This window comes from Somniosus microcephalus, chromosome 26, assembly GCF_052327205.1.
Source record: "Somniosus microcephalus isolate GS21.2 chromosome 26, FLI_Smic_1.0, whole genome shotgun sequence".
NCBI lineage: Eukaryota > Metazoa > Chordata > Chondrichthyes > Squaliformes > Somniosidae > Somniosus > Somniosus microcephalus.
This window is the reverse complement of record NC_141012.1, coordinates 42,220,551-42,239,354: the sequence shown is the minus strand read 5'-3', so window position 1 is coordinate 42,239,354 and position 18,804 is coordinate 42,220,551. Positions and strand designations below refer to the sequence as shown.

Genomic DNA, 18,804 nt, shown 5'->3' with positions numbered 1-18,804 from the left:
ATGTGCATCGCCCCGGACCCAAAATTGTCTTCCGCCCCCTGCAGCAGCGCCAGGCGAAAACACCGACAGCTGCAGGAGACGGGCATCGGGGGGCCAGCCGCTTTGGGGGCGATGATTAAAGGCGAGGTGGCCGAGGTTTTTTCGCGAGTTTCTGCCTGCGATCGATCAGCCCGGCACTCTGCTTGAGTGATGGGCTGATCGCGCAGGATCGCGGCTGCCTTGGTGGTCCAGGTAGGTACTTTTTAAATTGCAGAGCCTGCAGCGATGGCCCTTCCCTTTAAGGGAGGGAAGGAGCCTTTGAACGTGGCAGCGCTGCACGGCTCAGTGTGCAGCACTGCTGAAGTCTCCGCCCTGCTCTCCGACGTTAACGCCCTAAGAAGGGCTTCACTTCCCTCTTGGGGTGCTAAAACTCAATTTCGCGGTCGAGCGCTGGCTGCTAAAGTTTGCGCCCAGATGATGTTAGCGCCTCAAAATGGTCGATACCAAATTTTGCCCCCACAAGCTTCTGATTCAGAGACAAGAGTACTACCGCTGATCCAAGGCTAATGTCTGTGGTCTGTGTGTCCAGATACAGGGAATTGAGGATACCATCATCCACGATTCAAGCAGAGTGATTGGAAAGCAGCCAGGGATAGTTTTAATCACCACCAGATTATCATACTTACTCACGAGCAACACGGAGGCAGTTGACAAATAGTTGAATGTTTCTTTGGATACTAGGCACTGTCGGATCCCTGCAGTTAATAAGAAGATTAATTTAAGAAAGAACAGCAAAACATACTTTAAACATAACATGGTTAAAAATCATTAAAATCTTTGATGTCCAGCTCATTTTGGTACAAACTGTGTAAATTTATTTTACAGATGCCAGAACTGACTGGAATTCGAGCTTCACTGAAGCAGCCATTTTGTTTAGGCCTCAGCTCATGTCCTGCAATACCAGGACAGACTCTAATATTACAGTAATAAAAATACTCATATCAGCAATAGCTTTATTCCGGTTTACTATTAACCTTATACAAGCAGAATAAACTAAAAAAAAAACAATTCAAATAATTCAAACACCTTACTGCCCCCTCTGGCTTCAGTTACCCATCTTCTTTCCTCTAGTTTGATTATTTTAAGTTTATTTTTCTTCGATTTGAACTCTTCCCCATTACAACATTTTGATACCTTTCCCCTAGTCTTTTAACATTTGAATTTGAATGATATGGGCCCTGTCTCCAGGATGTTTGGACCCCCAGAATCATCAGAAAATTCTTAGATGAAGTGCTTAAGTCATATAAGAACAGGGGAAGGTATTAAACAGTATTAACAATAATATCTACGGATCTATCTTAATTATCTTTCATATATCTATCAATTGATCTATCATCTATTACTCTTTCTATTATCTACCCATCAATTATCAATCTATCTAGCTATTGATCTAGCTGTGATCTATCATCTATCTATTACAATATATATATAAAATATCATCGAATCATAGAATCTTACCACACAGAAGGAGGCCATTCGGCCCGTCGTGCCTGTGCCGGCTCTTTGAAAGAGCTGTCAAGTTTAGTCTCACACCCCCGCTCTTTCCCCATAACCCTACAAATTAATCCATGTACAGTTGCCTTTTGAAAGTTCCTATGGAATCTGATTCCACCACCCTTTCAGGCAGCGTGTTCCAGATCATAACAACCCTCTGTGTGAAAGAGGGTCTACAGTTTCCCCTCTAGTTCTTTTGCCAATTATTTTAAATCTATGACCTCTGGTTACTACCCACTTGCCAGAGGAAACAGTTTCTCCCCATCTACTCTATCAAAACCCCTCATAATTTTGAACACCTCTATGAGGTCTCCCCTTAACCTTCTCTGCTCTAAGGAGAACAATCCCAGCTTCTCCAGTCTCTCCACATAACCGAAGTCCCTCATCCCTGGCACCATTCTAGTAAATCTCCTCTGCACCCTCTCCAAGGCCTTGACATCCTTCCCAAAATGCAGTGCCCAGAATTGTACACAATACTCCAGCTGAGGCCTAACCTGTGATTTGTAAAGGTTTCTTCCTTTTTAGTATTCAATGCTCCTATTTACAAAGCCAAGTATCCCATTTCTTAACCACCTTAACAACTTGCTCTGCCAGCTTCAAAGATTTGCTAATATGCACCCCAAGTCCCTCTCCTCTTGCATCCCCTCAAATTAGTACCATTTAGTTTTACTGCCTCTCCATGTTGTTCCTCCCAATGTGCATCACTTCACACTTATCTGCATTAAACTGCATCTGTCGTGTGTCTGCCCATTTCACCAGCCTGTCTGTCTATGTCCTCCTGAAGTCTGCTACTATCCTGTTCACTATGTTGCCAAGTTTTGTATCACTTGCAAACATCGAAATTGTACTTCCTATACCCAAGTCCATGTCAACAAGAAAAGCAGTGGTCCTAACACCGACCCCTGGGGGACCCCACTGCATACTTCTCTCCAGTCAAAAATAAATCCATTTACCACTATTCTCTGCCTTTTATCCTTAACCAATTACATCCCCAAGTTACCACTATCTCTTTAATACCATGTGCTTCTATTTTCTGAATAAGTCTGTTATGTGGTACTTTATCAAATGCCTTTTGAAGGTCTATATATACAACATGTACTGCACTACCTTCATCAGCCCTCTCTGTTGCTTCATCAAAGAACTCAATCAGGTTAATCAGACATGATTTGCCTTGGACTACAAGAGTAAGGAAGTCTTACTATTGTACGGGGCTTTGGTGAGACCACACCTGGAGTACTCTGCACGGTTCTGGTCTCCTTATCTAAGGAAGGACATACAAGCCTTAGAGGTGGTGCAATGAAGGTTCACTAGATGGATCCCTGGGATGAGAGGGCTGTCCTATGAGGAGAGAGTGAGTAGATTGGGCCTATACACTCTGGAGTTTAGAAGAATGAGAGGTGATCGCATTGAAACATACAGGATTCTGAGGGGGATTTACAGGGTAGATGCTGAGAGGTTGTTTCCCCTGGCTGGAGTGTCTAGAACTAGGGGGCATAGTCTCAAGATAAGGGGTCGGCCATTTAAGACTGAGATGAGGAAGAATTTCTTCACTCAGGGGGTTGTGAATCTTTGGAATTCTGTACCCCAGAGGGCTGTGGATGCTGAGTCGTTGAGTATATTCAAGGCTGAGATACATAGATTTTTGGACGCTAGGGAATCAAGGGATATGGGGATCGGGCAGGAAAGCGTAGTTGAGGTCGAAGATTAGCTATGATCTTATTGAATGGCGGAGCAGGCTCGAGGGGGCGTATGGCCTACTTCTGCTTCTAATTCTTATGTTCTTATCTTAACAAATCCATGCTGGCTGTCCCTTATTAACCCATGCTTCTCCAAGTGAGAATTAATTTATCTACCCATCACGATCTATCTATCTATAAAAAAATTGTGATTATTTTCATTTTCTAATGAACATTTGTTAGTTATAAAAATATTGGAGACGGAATAAAAAGGCTGATCGTCCAGTATCTTCCACTCGAGCAACTAGGAGCCTGTTTGCTGTCCAATTGGTGTGGGAAGGTGTTGTGCGGAGAGGATGGGCGAGTCGGGCGACCAATGGCGCGAGCGTGGGGGCGGGACGGTTGGAGGCAGGAGGTCATGTGATGAAACCTCCAGTAATACATCCAACCAGAGGTGGCGACCCTAGGTGAAGATAGATTGCTCTTGGCTATAGTGACAAATTAAAAGGCCTTTACTTACTGGGTGGAATTGCCAGTTGCACTGGGATTTAGCAAACAACCTTGTTCTTGCACGGGATTCCTGTGAAACAGATAAAATCAAATTGTAGTAAAAGAGGGTCACAAACCAGGAACTAGGCCGAGGCCTACTCTGCAAATATTGACGGTAACATCCGGAAATACCAACCAACTGAGCTTGACCCACCTCTTCACACCCTCTCCACAAAATAAGAGAGATTTTGTTAGTGAGGAAGCAAGTTTGATCAATCTCAAACTAAAAAAGGATTTGTTCGCCTTTTTGTCAGGCTTCTTTTATTCATTCATGGGATATGGGCGTCGCTGGAGAAGGTGGTGAGCCGCCTTCTTGAACCGCTGCAGTCCGTGAGGTGAAGGTACTCCCACAGTGCTGTTAGGGAGGGAGTTCCAGGATTTTGACCCAGCGACGATGAAGGAACAGCGATATACTTCCAAGTCAGGATGGTGTGTGACTTGGAGGGGAACTTTCAGGTGGTGGTGTTCCCATGCGCCTGCTGCCCTTGTCCTTCTAAGTGGTAGAGGTCGCGGGTTTGGGAAGTGCTGCCGAAGAAGCCTTGGCGAGTTGGTGCAGTGCATCTTGTAGATGGTACACACTGCAGCCACAGTACACCGATGGTGGAGGGAGTGAACGTTTAATGTACGCATTCAATTGTGGGAACAGCGCAATGGTAGTTTTAATCAGAACAAGAAGCTTTTAAAGGGGCCCTTTTGTCACTTGGTATCTATATGTTCCCTCCTCTACAGGTGCTGTTTGTGGGAGCTTGCTGTGCGCAAATTGGCTGCCGCGTTTCCTACATTACACCAGTGACTACACTCCAAAAGGTGCTTCGCTGGCTTTAAAGCGCTTTGGGACGTCCAGAGGTCGTGAAAGGCGCTATAGAAATGTAAGTCTTTCTTTCTGACAACGCAGTAAATACTGCTTTTGACATCAGTTCCGTCTCTCAGATGGTGTTGATCTAATTTCATTTACCAATACTTCATAAAAAATTGAAAAGCGCAGTGTTCAATCTAAACCTCTGCATTTTTCTTGAAATCTTATTGATTCAATAATAACAGTGGCAAGGTACCTTTCACAAGAATCCTCTTCAAAGCCCTTACCCTAGGAGGAGAGAGGAAAATTATTACCAAATAACTTTTATCATTTCCCTAACCGCTTTTGGAGAGCTGATTGCTGACAAGTTGCCATGGCAGTACACAAATGGAAAGTAGCTTTACTTCTTCCATGTGATTTCCTGGACTGGTTTCGGGCGCCTGAGGGGGTCCCCTTATTGGTCCTGAGGAGGGAATATTAACCCCGAAAAATGGGTGGGTTGGGTTGGCGTGGAAGTTAAAGTGTTAAAAATCTGAATCCCGACCCCAACCCGCCCACTTCTGGTTTCAACAGAGGCGGGTCACTCATTTAAATATTATAATGAGATTGGTGTGCCTCAGATTTAACCGGGTGGGGGTGGGCGGGGGGGAGGCGGGGGGAGGAAGTGTCTCGTCATAAAGCCCCAGCCATCATGAGTGTGGTACATTACACCAGTGACTCCACTTCAAAAGTACTTCATTGGCTGTAAAGCGCTTTGAGATGTCCGGTGGTCATGAAAGGCGCTATAGAAATGCAAGTCTTTCTTTCTTTTTACAGGCTTGCTGGAGCAGCTGGTCAATTCCTGCTCAACAAATTTGTAAGTTCGTAAGCTCGGCCGTAAGTATTCTTGTATTCGCGAGCAAAACCCAAACACCAAAAAGTGGGCAAATTCTCTCTTAAACCAGGTAAGCAGCCAGTCCTCCGGGGCCTTTTCCATCTCCCGAGGCATGTTCAAAACACAGAGGGTGCGTCAAATTTATTCCAAAATAATTCTGTAATATGTTTCGGTTTAAAGGACTCTAATTCAATATTGTAACAGATCATTAAACTCCAGCAAGTCTGAGCCTGGTGACAGGCTGCACACTGACAGCATGGAACCTGTTGCAATGTGAAATTTCAGGATGGATCAGATGTAGAGAGATTGCTGGAATATGGGAATGTTAATGCTGGTAAGACAAGGGGTAGCATCATAGTAATGGATGTATCTGGTATTCCCGAATCTATATATATATAAATAAGTATGTCTCTCTGTCTGTCTCTCTGTCTCTCTGTCTGTTTCTCTGTCCGGCTATACAATCAAAAGTTATAGAGCATACCTACACATATGTTATATCAAAAGAAAGCTTATCATTAGGGGACTCTCGTAGGTGTATTTACTTTTTCGTCACACAAAAATTGTTAGGACAGTATACAAAATTTTTAGGACAGTATACAAAAAAGGTTCAAAAATCCTACCTGTCATTAGCGTTGACTGACGTGCTGCTTGACCAATCCTACAGTTCACTCACCTGATGGTTGACCAATCAGTGCGTCACGGGCGGGTCCTAATCCTCCAGTCTCCCTAAACTTCGCCGCCATTTTTTCCATCCCCACAGTGACAGCAGCACCAAAAGAAACCCCCACATTGCGGCTCCCGATCCTGCTCCCACCCCGCCGGAGCGGCAGGTAAGTTGGGTTCACTCGGGCCGTGCCTCCCAACCGCTCGGCCCAACACACACAGCGGTCGGGGGAGCGGCAGCGGCCGGCCGTCAGCCGCGCGATCCGCGGGGGAGCTCAGCTCGGGTCCATCTCGGCCCGACAGCCCAGCCGTGCCTCAACCGCTAGGCCCCGCATGGCTGCTATCACAACGGCACCGGGCCTCAGGCGCTAGGCAGGGAGAGGGGAGGGAGGGGGAGGGGAGGGAGGGAGAGGACAGCACAGGGAGACGAGGAGAGGGAGAGAGAGGGGGGACAGACAGGGGCAGGGAGACCGCGTGGCCCAAAATTGCCCTGGCAACGCCGGGCACCCCTGCTAGTACTTTATATACTTGCAGATTTTAGACTATTGGCGATGGAAAAGGTTCAGAGCAGGGTCACAAGATTAATTCCCCAGTCTAAAACAGTTAGGCTCAAAGAGAAGGACTTAGGGGTGATTTGATTGAGATTTATAAGCTGATGAAGGGATTCGATTGTGTTTGAGTCAACTGAATAGGTTAGGGAGGACCAGCGGTCACAATCTCAAGTTATATCAGGCCAGATCTCAGTTAGATGTCTGGAGCTGGTTCTTTCCCCAGAGAATACTGGACCCCTGGAACAGGCTGCCGGCTTGTACAGCGAACGCTGATTCACTGAATTCCTTCAAGCGAGAGCTGGACCTGTTTCTGGCTGGGGCGGAGATCGCCTCATACAGAAGGTAGATACTGTATGATATTAATCAGGGCCACAGGGATCTCCTAGACTAGTGTTGATTGCCTAAGGGGCCTGGGTTTTGACCTGGTCTCTCACCTCACAGAGGAGATTACATGTGTCCGGGTGGGGAGTGCCTGTTTCACGATGCACAAGGCATCACGTTTGTATAGGACAGGTTGGATGGGCCAATGGGTCTTTTCCTGTCTTGTCATTTTTCATTTGTTTGTAAAAATAAGAGTGGTTTGGATTCCCACAATGTTTAAAACTCATTAAAGTGAGTTTGCTTCAAACAATTCTAACTTGCACAAACACACTTTCTTTGCTCATATTTCTCATTTCCTGAAGGCTCCTACTAGGAACATTTCTGCAGGCGGTGGGCACACTCTAGCATCTTGGCCAAGTGGAACTGTTCATGTGCGAACCTTGACTGTGAGCATTCCTGGTCATAGCCGGGTTAAAGTGCAAGGCAGCAGAACAAAGAGTGGCATTGCATCGTGAGTGATGGAGGGACAAGATGAAGGGGGCGACTACCCTGCTCAGAGTGCCCCCTTGGTGACTGGAGATATGGTGGCATTGGGAGAAGCCTAAAATGCAGAACATCTGCAACTTAAGCTGAGAAATTGTGGGTTTATTTCATTCATTTTCAGGACTGGCACGGCCGGCATTTATTTCCCATCCCTAATTGCCCAGGTTTGGTACAATTGAGTGGTTTGCTGGGCCACCTCAGAGGGCAATTAAGAGCCAACCACGTTGGTGTGGGACTGGAGTCACATATAGGCCAGACCGGGCAAGGAGAGGACGACAGGGTTCCTTCCCTAAAGCGCATTTGTGAGCCAGTTGGGTTTTTACGGCAATCCAACAGTTTCACAGTCACTTTTATTGACACCAGCTTTTTATCTCCAGATTGTTTAGTTTTATGCATCTGGACAACTTGTCCAGTGACACAACCACTGCAGTAGCGTACCGTGGGTAAGGGAGAGTGATAACAAGTGCCAAAGAAATAGTAAAAACAGGAACAGCCCAGCGAGGAGAAGTATGAATAATTTAAAACAAGTGAAAGGTACTTAAAAAAAAATGCACTACCAATAAAATGATCTAACAATCCTTTGCCTGGGGAAAAGAAAGCCGGTATATCATTTTCCTTATGATGACACACTTAAGTTACACAATGACATTTTGCAACACAAATTTGTCTGAACCGGATGAGTAAGGGTTTGTAGAACACATTTTCATGAAGATATCTGTGAGTGAGATGATGGTCTTACCACGTCGGCTATTGGCCTTTCCATCTTGGTTCACTTTCTGATAGCCTACAAAAGAGAAACACACCAAGTCATTCAACCAGGGCTTAAAATTAAGCACACCAGGCAACAGGAGTAATAGAGGAGGGACGACAGGCTTAATGAACAACAAACCTGTGCACTCTGTACCGTATACACATTGATGGCTAAGGGACAGGCTTTGGAAATAACCACCATGATAAATAAGCCTCCTGCAGAGAGCAAGCGGCAGAGTCGCTAGGCGGTGCTGGAACGCAGTATCTGTGTTTGGGCCTAGGGCTGGCTTTGGGCCTGATATTGGAGATACCCACCCAGTAAGTCACATGTCCCACATACACAACTGCACCCATTTTGTGATCAAGTTGACTGGTTTTGCGCAGATGCTCGTTTATTTCGTAATGCCTGGACTCCACACGCAAGCTCTTGCCCCATCAGGGTTTGGATAAGGCAACAAGGCCTAGAAATTCGGTGGGCTGCGCCACCAGTTAGTGCCTAAAGAGGGCACTCAGTGGCTTTAGCGCCACTGGCGACGCCTCCCGCAAAATTTAGCGGGGCGCTAATGGCGGCGTTAGCCTGTAGCGCTGTGCCGCCACCGATGACGTCATCGGTGTGCGCAACACCCCGCTACCGCCCCGAACGCAATATTGGGTCGCGCCCCCCCCGTAGCGCCGGTCGCAAATCGCGACCGGTTCAGGGGGGCCTACCTGTGGCGGTAGTGGCGCAAATTAAAGGGGTGGTACGGGGCGGCCATTTTTTACGGTGGCCGCCTGCCAGCACCTCCTCGCGCCGCCCCCTCCTGATCACCCCCCTGGGCAGTGCCGATTGTGTCCCGAGAGCCCGGCCCCTCTCCTCGGAGCCGGGCTCTTTTGCCGGCACTCGTGATCAGAGATCGCGCTGGTGCAGGCCCCTCCCCTTTAAGAAGGGGAGGAAGGCCTGCAGTACCGCAGCGCGCCGTGCTGCGGCACGTTGCGCTGCGATATTCAGTTTCAGCGCCCCAAGAGGGACGCAGGGTGCCTCGAGCAGCACCCTGCTTCCGTTTGGGACGCTCAAACTGAATATCCCGCTGGCGCTCCCGGCTCCTTCCGGGGCGGGACTTTCGGCGCCCAGGCGAGCTTGGCGCCCCATTTTTAGGCCCAAGTGTCAACCCTAAATTGGGTCGACCACCCTCTGACCTGTCAGAAATGGGCTTCTCTGTTGGTCAATCTAAGCCCATTTCACGCAGGGCACTGTGAGAGTGGGGCAACAGGCTGGAATCTAATCAAGTGGTTCGGTAGATGTAATAAAGCTTAAGAGATTTTGAATTAGACGGTGCACTGAAATTACTGTGCGGTATCTGTTATTTGTTAGACTTGCTGTTGAGTGTCAGCTGTGGCACAGTGGGAGCACGCTCACCTCGGAGTCAGAATGTCGTGGATTTGAGCCACACTCCAGAGATTTGAGCACATAATCAAGACTAACACTCCAGTGCAGTACTGAGGGAGTGCTGCACTGTTGGAGGTGCCGTCTTTCGAATGAGACATTAAACCGAGTCCCCGGCAGCTATGTTCGGTGGACGTTAAATGTCCCATAGCACTATTTTGAAGAAGAGCAGGGGAGTTTGGAACATAGGAACAGGAACAGAGAATTAGATCATGGCTGGTCTGTATCTTAACTCCATCTACCCGCTTTGGTTCCGTAACCCTTAATACCCTTGTCTAACAAAAATCCATCAATCTCAGTTTTGAAATTTTCAAATGACCCCCAGCCTCACATTTTTGAGGGAGAGAGTTGTAGATTTCCACTACCCATTATGTGAAGAAATACTTACTGACATCACCCCTGAACGGCCTATCTCTAATTTTAAGGTTATGCCCCCTTGTTCTGGACTCCCCACCAGAGGAAATAGTTTCTCCGTATCTACCCTATCAATTCCTTTAATCTTCTTTAACACCTCAATTCATCTTCTATAATCGAGGGAATACAAGCCTAGTCTGTGCAATCTGTCCTCATAATTTAACTCTCTTAGCCCCGGTATCATTCTGGTGAACCTGCGCTGCTCCCCCTCCACGGCCAACACACCCCTCCTAAGGTGCGGGGCCCAGAACTGAGCGCAGTGTCCAGATGGGGCCTGACCAGAGACAGAGCTTTACACAACTTCTGCTCACCCCTTGCCCCTCCCCTATCCAGTGATCACACTCTCATTTTTGTTAACTGTCTCTTATGTGGAACTTTATCGAATTCCTTCTGGAAGTCCATATAAATAACATCCATAGACCCGGCCTTATTCTACCACGTTAGCCACCTCCTCAAAAAGTTCAACTAGGTTCGTTAGACATGACTCCAAGCTGGCTCTCTCTGATCAGTTAATGTTTGTTCAAATGCTCAGTCACTCTGTCCCTAATAACTACCCCACAACAGGCGTTAGACTAAGAGGCCTATCATTTCCTAGTTTATCTCTCCTACCCATCTTAAATAATGGAGTGACATTGGCAATTTTCCAATCCAAGGGGCCAATCAAGCGAGTTTTGGAAGGTCATGACTAAAGCATCTATAATTTCCTCACCGACTTATTTTACAACCCTGGGTTGGAAACCATCAGGTCCTGGAGATTTTTCTATCATTAGTCTCAGTATTTTTTCACTGTTATCATTTCTTTACTTAAATTAAATCTAATAAGTTCCTCCCCTCGATTTATTTTTTAGTTTTCCTCGTATCTCTGGTACTTTATCCTCATCCTCTACTGTGAAGATCAATACAAAGTAAGTATTTAGCAGCTCTTTCATTTCCTGATTTTCAATTACAATATCACCTGCGTCTGCCTTTAAGGGGCCCACATTACTCTTAGCCACCCTCTTTCTCTTAATGTACCTGTAAAAACCTTTTGTTTTGTCCCTTGCAAGTTTTTTCTCAAATTCCCTTTTTGCAGCTTTTACCACTTTCTCTGTATCCCTTCGCTGTTCTTTATATCTCTCCAAGTCCGTGGGATCCCTGCTGTTGTTTGCCTTCGTATAAGCCCTTTCTTTCAGTTTTGCACTATATCTCACTTCTCTTGTTGACCCAGGTTGATTGATTACACAAGTAGAGCTCTTTATGTACAGGTCTTGTTTTCTCTCAAATACTTGCTTGAACCCGTCCCACTGTTCATCTGTAGTTTTATCCATTAATAGTTCTGCCCAGTCTACTGTGGCCAATTTCATGCCTCATCCCTCCAAAGTCCGCCTTACCTAAACTTAAAACCTTAGTTTGTGACTCTCTCTTCTCCCTCTCAAACCTAATATCGAATTCTATCCTCTTATGGTCACTGTTAGCTCAGTGTTCCCTCACCGTTCGATTGTTGGCTAATTCAATAATAATATAATAATAATAATAATAATAATCAACTTTATTGTCATTGTTAGTGCACAAGTGCAGTACAACGAAATGTAGGCTTGCGGCTCCCGAGAGTGTACATTTAGATTAAGACATTTAAACATTCAACATACATTTGGCTTGTAATACATTAACATAAACATAACCATAATAAAGTGCATTGGCAGATGTGCAGGCTTTAGAGTTTATTTGTGGAGTTCAGTAGGATGACAGCCCTGGGAAAGAAGCTGTTCCTAAATCTGGTCGTATGGGTGCGAATGCATCTGTAGCGTCTCCCAGATGGCAGGAGGGCGAACAGACTGTGGCTGGAGTGGGTAGGGTCTTTGATGATGGTCAGTGACCTCCGTAAACAGCGTTTCTGGTATATGTGCTCTATGGTCGGTAGCCGGGTGCCGGTAATGTGTTGGGCAGTTTTGACTACCCGCTGCAGGGCTTTCCGGTCATAGTAGCTACAGCTGCCATACCATACTGTGATACAGTTCGTCAGGATGCTCTCTATTGAGGCCCATTACTCATTACTAAATCTAAAACCGCCTGTTCTCTTGTTGGTTGAAGAACATAGGGGGGAAAATTGGGTGGCGCTAATTTCAGAGCCCCGAAAAAGTTAGCGCCCCTCTGCCGGAAATTCAGTAGTAGCACCCCAAGCAGGAGGCGGGGCGTTACTGGAAGTGCCCCACCTCCTTCTTGGGGTGCTACAACTATATATCGCGGTGCGACGTGCAACAGCGCCACGCGTGTCTGCACGTAGCGCCGCGTCACTGCAGGCCTCCCTCCCCTGATTAAAGGGGAGGGGCCCAGCACTGCACGCACCGAGGCCCTGATGGACCACCAGGCAGCGGGGTGCCGTGAAAACAGCCCGGCACTCAAGAGAAGCGCCGGGCTGAGCGATCGCGGCCGGCACCCCGAAGAAAAGGGAAAGGGGGCAGGTGCTGGCAGTCAACCAAAATAAAAATGGCCGCCCGGCACCTGCCTTTTAAGTGGCGCCGCCGCCACTGCAAAAACGCCCCATGACCCTGTCGCACATATCGTCTGGCAATAGGTCAGGGGGCGCAAGGGAAGTTTGCAGTGGGGGCGTGAGCAGGGCACTGTGCACGTCGATGATGTCATCGCTGGCGGTACAGCGCTGCGAGGTGCTACCGGCTACCGCCACCACTAACTTCCCGCCAAAATTCGCGGGAGGCGTTGGTGGTGCCGCTCCCAGGCGCTAGGAGATTTGCGCGCCCGTTACCCCCCCCCCCCGGGGCGCTAACGAGAGGCGCAAATCAACCCAATTTTCCCCTCATATTGTTTCCGAAAACTGTCCCGAAGACACTCAAGAAATTGCCTGCCTTTGGGTGTTTGGCTTCGCCCAGTCTGTGTGAAAATTAACGTCAAACAATCTTTTCATCTTTATGTTTATGCATTCCGTTACCTCTTCACTGCTATTAGGTGGTCTGTAGACAACTCCCACCAGAGTCTTACATTCGTTTCTGCTCCTCGGTCCCACCCTTACTGTTGTGTATGTCCCTTTAAGGGAATAACTGGTCTCAGACTGCAGTACCGGCAGTGACCATCCCTGTATAAAAGGCCCTAGCAGGCTTCTGTAGTTTCAGTTTCCAGATTGTCTCCATTCAGTAAAGACTTGTTAAACCAACTCCTGCAGTCCGTGTCTCCATTAACACACGGATTTAATACTTACTGATATCCCCTCTTTCTAATGCTGTAATACTGTCAATATTGCTGCTCCTCTTCCTGTTCCAATTTCCCTGTCCTTTCTAAAGACCTTATAACCTGGAATATTTATCTGAAGTAACAACAGAAAAAGCTGGAAAAACTCAGCAGGCCAGGCAACATCCGTGGAGAGAGAAACAGAGTTAACGTTTCAGGTCGAAACCCTTCGTCAGAACTGAGAAAAAAGCAGGAAATGAAACAGATTAAAAAGCAAGTTGGGGGCTGGGAAATGGGGGAGGGGATGAAAGAACAAAAGGGAAGGTTTGTGAGAAGTAAAGAGACATTAAGAGATATTCAAGGTGAGACGAGATGGTAATAGGACAGATTAAGAAACAAAAGACGGCTCGAGATGAAGTGTGAAATGCGCTGGCAGAGTGAGAGACAGCTGCCATGTGGGAGAGAAAAAAAAAGAAAAGGCACAAACCAAAAGTGTGGATAAAAAATATATAAATATGATAGGGGCCGAGGTTATGATCTGAAATTGTTGAACTCGATATTGAGTCCGGAAGACTGTAAAGTGCCTAATCGGAAGATGAGGTGCTGTTCCTCGAGCTTACGCTGAGCTTCAGTGGAACAATGCAAGAGGCCGAGGACGGTGAGGTCTGAGTGGGAGTGGAGCGGTGAATTAAAATGACAGGCGACCGGAAGCTCGGGGTCACCCTTACGGACTGAACGGAGGTGTTGCGCAAAGCGGTCACCCAATCTGCGTTTGGTCTCCCCAATGTAGAGGAGACCACAGCGTGAGCAGTGAGCAGAATATTTATCTCCCTGTTTGTAGCCAGGTCTCAGTGATGGCCACTACATTATAACCTTTAAGGTGGATTAGCGCTTCGAATGCACTTGTTTTATTCTTTATGCTATGTGCATTTGTGTACTGAACTCTTATTTAGACAACAGACCCCACCCTGATGCTGTTTCTCTCACTCTTTATAAACATCACACTTCTTTTTTTCATCACTTCTGTTGTATTTTTGTTATTATTTCCTTATATTATTATTTTTTTCTGAACCTAAAGTATTTATATTATCTTAAACACGAATTATTTGATCTGGATTTTGCTCTCATCTTTCGTTCTTTGTTCTGAGCTGAGCGCGATTGTTAGTTGCCAACTCATGACAGATGATACTTGGCTAGCTTTAAAATAATTTGAAAGGCTCACAGAATGTTGGGCTTGATCTCAAGAGGGCTGGAGTACAAAGGGGTGGAAGTTATGTTACAGCTGTTCAGAGCTCTGGTTAGACCCCATCTGAAGTAAAAAGAAAGACTTGCATTTCTATAGCGCCTTTCATGACCACCAGACATCTCAAAGCATTTTACAGCCAATGAGGTATAGTCACTGTTGTAATGTGGCAGCCAATTTGCGCACAGCAAGCTCCCACAAACAGCAATGTGACAATGACCAGATAATCTGTTTTTGTTATGTGGATTGAGGGATAGATATTGGCCAGGACACCGGGGATAACTCCCCTGCTCGTCTTCGAAATAGTGCCATGGGATCTTTTATGTCCACCTGAGAGAACAGACGGGGCCGCAGTTTAATATCTCATCCGAAAAACAGCACCTCCGACAGTGCAGCACTCCCTTAGAGTGTCAGCCTAACTTTATGTGCTCAAGGCCCTGGAGTGGGACTTGAACCCACAACCTTCTGATTCAGAGGTGAGTGTGCTGCCCACTGAGCCACTGCTGGGCTGAGCATTGCGTTCAGTTCTGGCCACCACACTGGAAGGATATGTTGGCCTTGGTGGGGGTGCAGCGTAGATTCACCAGAATGTTAACGGGGCTAAAAAGGTTAAATCATGAGGACAGGTTGCATACACTAGGCTTGTATTTCCTAGAATATAGAAAATTAATCTAATTGAGGTGTTTAAGATGATTAAAGGATTGGATAGGGTAGATAGAGAGAAACTATTTCCTCTGGTGGGAGAGCCCAGAACAACTTTAAAATTAGAGTCAGGCCCTTTAGGGGTGAGGTCAGGAAGGGTAGTGGAAATCTGCAACTTTCTTTCTCAAAAATCTGTTGAGGCTGGGTTGGCGGGGGATGGGGGCGGAGGGGGTCAATTGAAAATTTCAAAACTGAGATTGGTAGATTTTTGTTAGGCAGGGGTATTCAGGGTTACGGAACCAAAGTGGGTAGATGGAGTTAAGGTACAGATTATTCATGATCTAATTGAATGGCAGAACAGGCTCGAGGGGCTGACTGGCCTCCTCCTGTTCCTATGTTCCTCTGTAACTAGCTGTAGTTACCTGTAAGGGCAGTCAGTAAATGCATTGGGTGTCTCATAAACATTGACTGGGATCTGAGGCCTGGAAATTCCCGACTCCCCAATGTAGTGGAGTAGGTTCAGTGGAGTGGGACTAATGCGCGCTGTAATCAGAGGAGTCTGACCACGTCAGAACTCTCAGGGTCAGCTAATTTAAATTATTCTGAGGGCACACGGACAAAAGTCCTGGCAGTAGGGGGCCAGGTACACTGTGGAGGGGGTGGGGGGGTGGACAATTGAGGAAGGGGATGGAGCAGGGGCATAACTCCCGTATTTAAAGGGCTGCATGATACCGGGGCTAAAAGGGTTAAATTATGCACAAAGCTGTGCCTGTAGTCTTAAACAAGCTGCACAGTTAGGAAATGGAAAGCTTTGTGGTTGATAATATGGGGGTTTGATATTTGCGGCACGCATTGCTACATCGATGCAATCCTAGAGAATCAGGCAATTCTGGGAAATGATATGGTCGATATATAAATAATCTGAACCTCTCAATTGGATTCCAGCCTGTAACTCTCTCCTGGATATCCGTCCTACATCATATATAAACCATGCAAATGCCTTGTTTAGGCTGCAGACTCACAGATATCCATTATTATTCAGTAAATAAATTAGCTGAACCTCTCAATTCGATTACAATGACAATTTAAAACATTTCTTATTTTCCCTGCTCGCTAAAAATAGAAGTAAAAGAAATAGGTCAAGGTTTGCCGGATTTGGTAAGAGTTGCTTTGATGAGGTTGATCTAATTTTGGTCTCGCTTACCAATACCTGCAGCTATTTCCCCACCAACGTATAGTTTCTCTTCAAAGTTACCGTTGTTCTCGGTGAACCATGTTACGTAAAATGCGGGAAACTCCTTCCCAAAATGTTATATGTTGTATCATAAAATACTGACCACATCTGATGAAACTGTGGCGACCTTGAGGACAGGGCACAAGACGTTTCGTAAAGTCCAGCTCTGGGCTCCTTACAAAAAATTTTTTTGCAGTGTGTTGACGCCTTACCTCCGAATGAAACACTTCTGATTAAGGTGTTTGAGTCACACTTTTTTTTGTGTGTCACGAGAATTGAGTCATGCTTTTGGGTGGCCAACTATAATGCAAACATAACTTTAATTTGGCCGACACAATCTGATCAGCATCTTAAGTACTCAGTGGAGTATTCTTCCACAGGTTTGAAAATAAAAAGCAGGTCAGCAATTAAATAATAGTTTAGATTCATCTTTCGATCACTCAAGGTGTATTATAGCCCATCAAGGGTGATAATTTCCCAAGGGTACAAGGTACAAGGGCAGCACGGTGGCACAGTGGTTAGCACTGTTGCCTCACAGCGCCAGGGACCTGGGTTCGAATCCGGCCTCGGGTGACTGTCTGTGTGGAGTTTGCACATTCTCCCCGTGTTTGCGTGGGTTTTCTCCGGGTGCTCCGGTTTCCTCCCACAGTCCAAAGATGTGCGGGTTAGGTTGATTGGCTATGATAAATTGACCCTTAGTGTTAGTGGGGTTACGGGGATAGGGTGGGACATGTGTTGGTGTAGGGGTTGCGGGGAATTGGGTGGGATATGTGTCGGTGCAGGCTCGATGGGCCGAAATGGCCTCTATCTGCACTGTGGGGATTCTGTGATTTGCCTATTTTGAAGGCGGCATGTAGAGCGGGAAGGCATTGAAACAGTTGGTGGTGTGATTCAACCCTCTGCTGTTTCGCAACAGGTTAAGGCTGAGTAATCTCTTGACTATGAGCAGCCTGTTCTCCTTGGCTACAATCAATTTGATTATTTTAAAAATCATTTTTGGAGTAAGTACTACAAGAACATATTACACGTTAGACTTGCAAAAGTTACAGGGGATTTCCAGGCATCCTTTTGCCAGCTATTTTAAAGTTCCCTTGTAGTCACACTTAGGGAATGGGTGTTCAAATCCAGGTCAAAGCAGTCTGCTTGATCAGCAGCCCATCCACCACCTTAAACATCCATTCCCTCCACCACTGTTGCACCGTGGCTGCAGTGTGTACTATCTACAGGATTCACTGCAGCAACTCACTAAGGCTTCTTCAGCAGCACCTCCTAAACCCCCGATCACCACCAATTAGAAGGACAGGGCCAGCAGGCGCACGGGAACACCATCACCTTCCAAGTTCCCCTCCAAGTCACACACCATCCTGACTTGGAAATATATCGCCGATCCGTCATCATCGCTGGGTTAAAATCCTGGAACTCCGTCCCTCACAGCGCTGTGGGAGTACCTTCACCACACAGACTGCAGCAGTTCATGTCATGACTGCACCCTAGGCTCTGAAAATATTCAGTGGCCATTGTATATTGTGGATCTGTGGCTCTTAGAAAGTAGGATGATGTGCTTGGTAAGGAGAGAAGGGTTGTGTGTTGCAATAGTGAATGTATTACAGCTGTAATACATTTTAGTTAGCTTTAGGAATAAAGGAAATATTGGTTAAAAATTAAGATATAAATGTAAAGTAGATTAAATACTGGAGAGAAATGATATGGAAATTGAAATTACACAGAATTACGTAAGATATATGGCACAGAAACAGGCCATTCGGCCCAACCAGTCCATGCCAGTGTTTATGCTCCACTCGAGCCGCCTCCCGTCTTTCCTCATCTAACTCTATCACCATAACCCTCTATTCCCTTCTCCCTCATATGCTTGTCCAGCCTCCCCTTAAATGCATCCATACTATTCACTTCAACCACTCCCTGTGGCAGCAAGTTCCACATTCTCCCACTCTCTGGGTAAAGAAGTTTCTTTTGAATTCCCTATTGGATTTCTTGGTGACTATCTTATATTGATGGCCTCTAGTTATGCTCTTCCCCACAAGTGGAAACATTCTCTCTCTATCCACTCTATCAAAACATTTCATAATTTTAAGACCTCTATTAGGTCACCCCTCAGCCTTCTTTTTTCAAGAGAAAAGAGACCCAGCCTGTTCATCCTTTCCTGATATGTATACTCTCGCATTTCTGGTATCATCCTTGTAAATCTTCTCTGCACCCTCTCCGTTGCCTCTATATCCTTTTTATAATATGGCGACCAGAACTGTATGCAGTTCTCCAACTCCAACTCGCTACCACAGGGCGCAGTTGAGGTGAATGGCATAGATGCATTTAAGGGACAGCTAGATAAGCACATGAGGGAGAAAGGAATAGAAGGATATGCTGATGGGGTGAGATGAAAAAAAAAGACTTACATTTCTATAGCGCCTTTCA

The 18,804-nt window shown here is 46.3% G+C and overlaps 1 protein-coding gene across 1 annotated transcript in view; it reads right to left on the bottom strand.

The window, feature by feature from the left end:
• The window catches only part of LOC147100416 (uncharacterized), a 62,431-nt gene that overhangs the window by 31,817 nt on the left and 11,810 nt on the right, over nt 1–18,804 (bottom strand). Inside the window, exons 2-5 of the mRNA XM_085968100.1 lie at nt 8,246–8,290; nt 4,811–4,842; nt 3,730–3,789; nt 666–734 (exon numbers count right to left, since the gene is read on the bottom strand). Coding sequence (XP_085824226.1) covers nt 666–734; nt 3,730–3,789; nt 4,811–4,842; nt 8,246–8,269 — 185 coding nt within the window. The 5' untranslated portion in view covers nt 8,270–8,290. The remainder of the gene's footprint in view (nt 1–665; nt 735–3,729; nt 3,790–4,810; nt 4,843–8,245; nt 8,291–18,804) is intronic.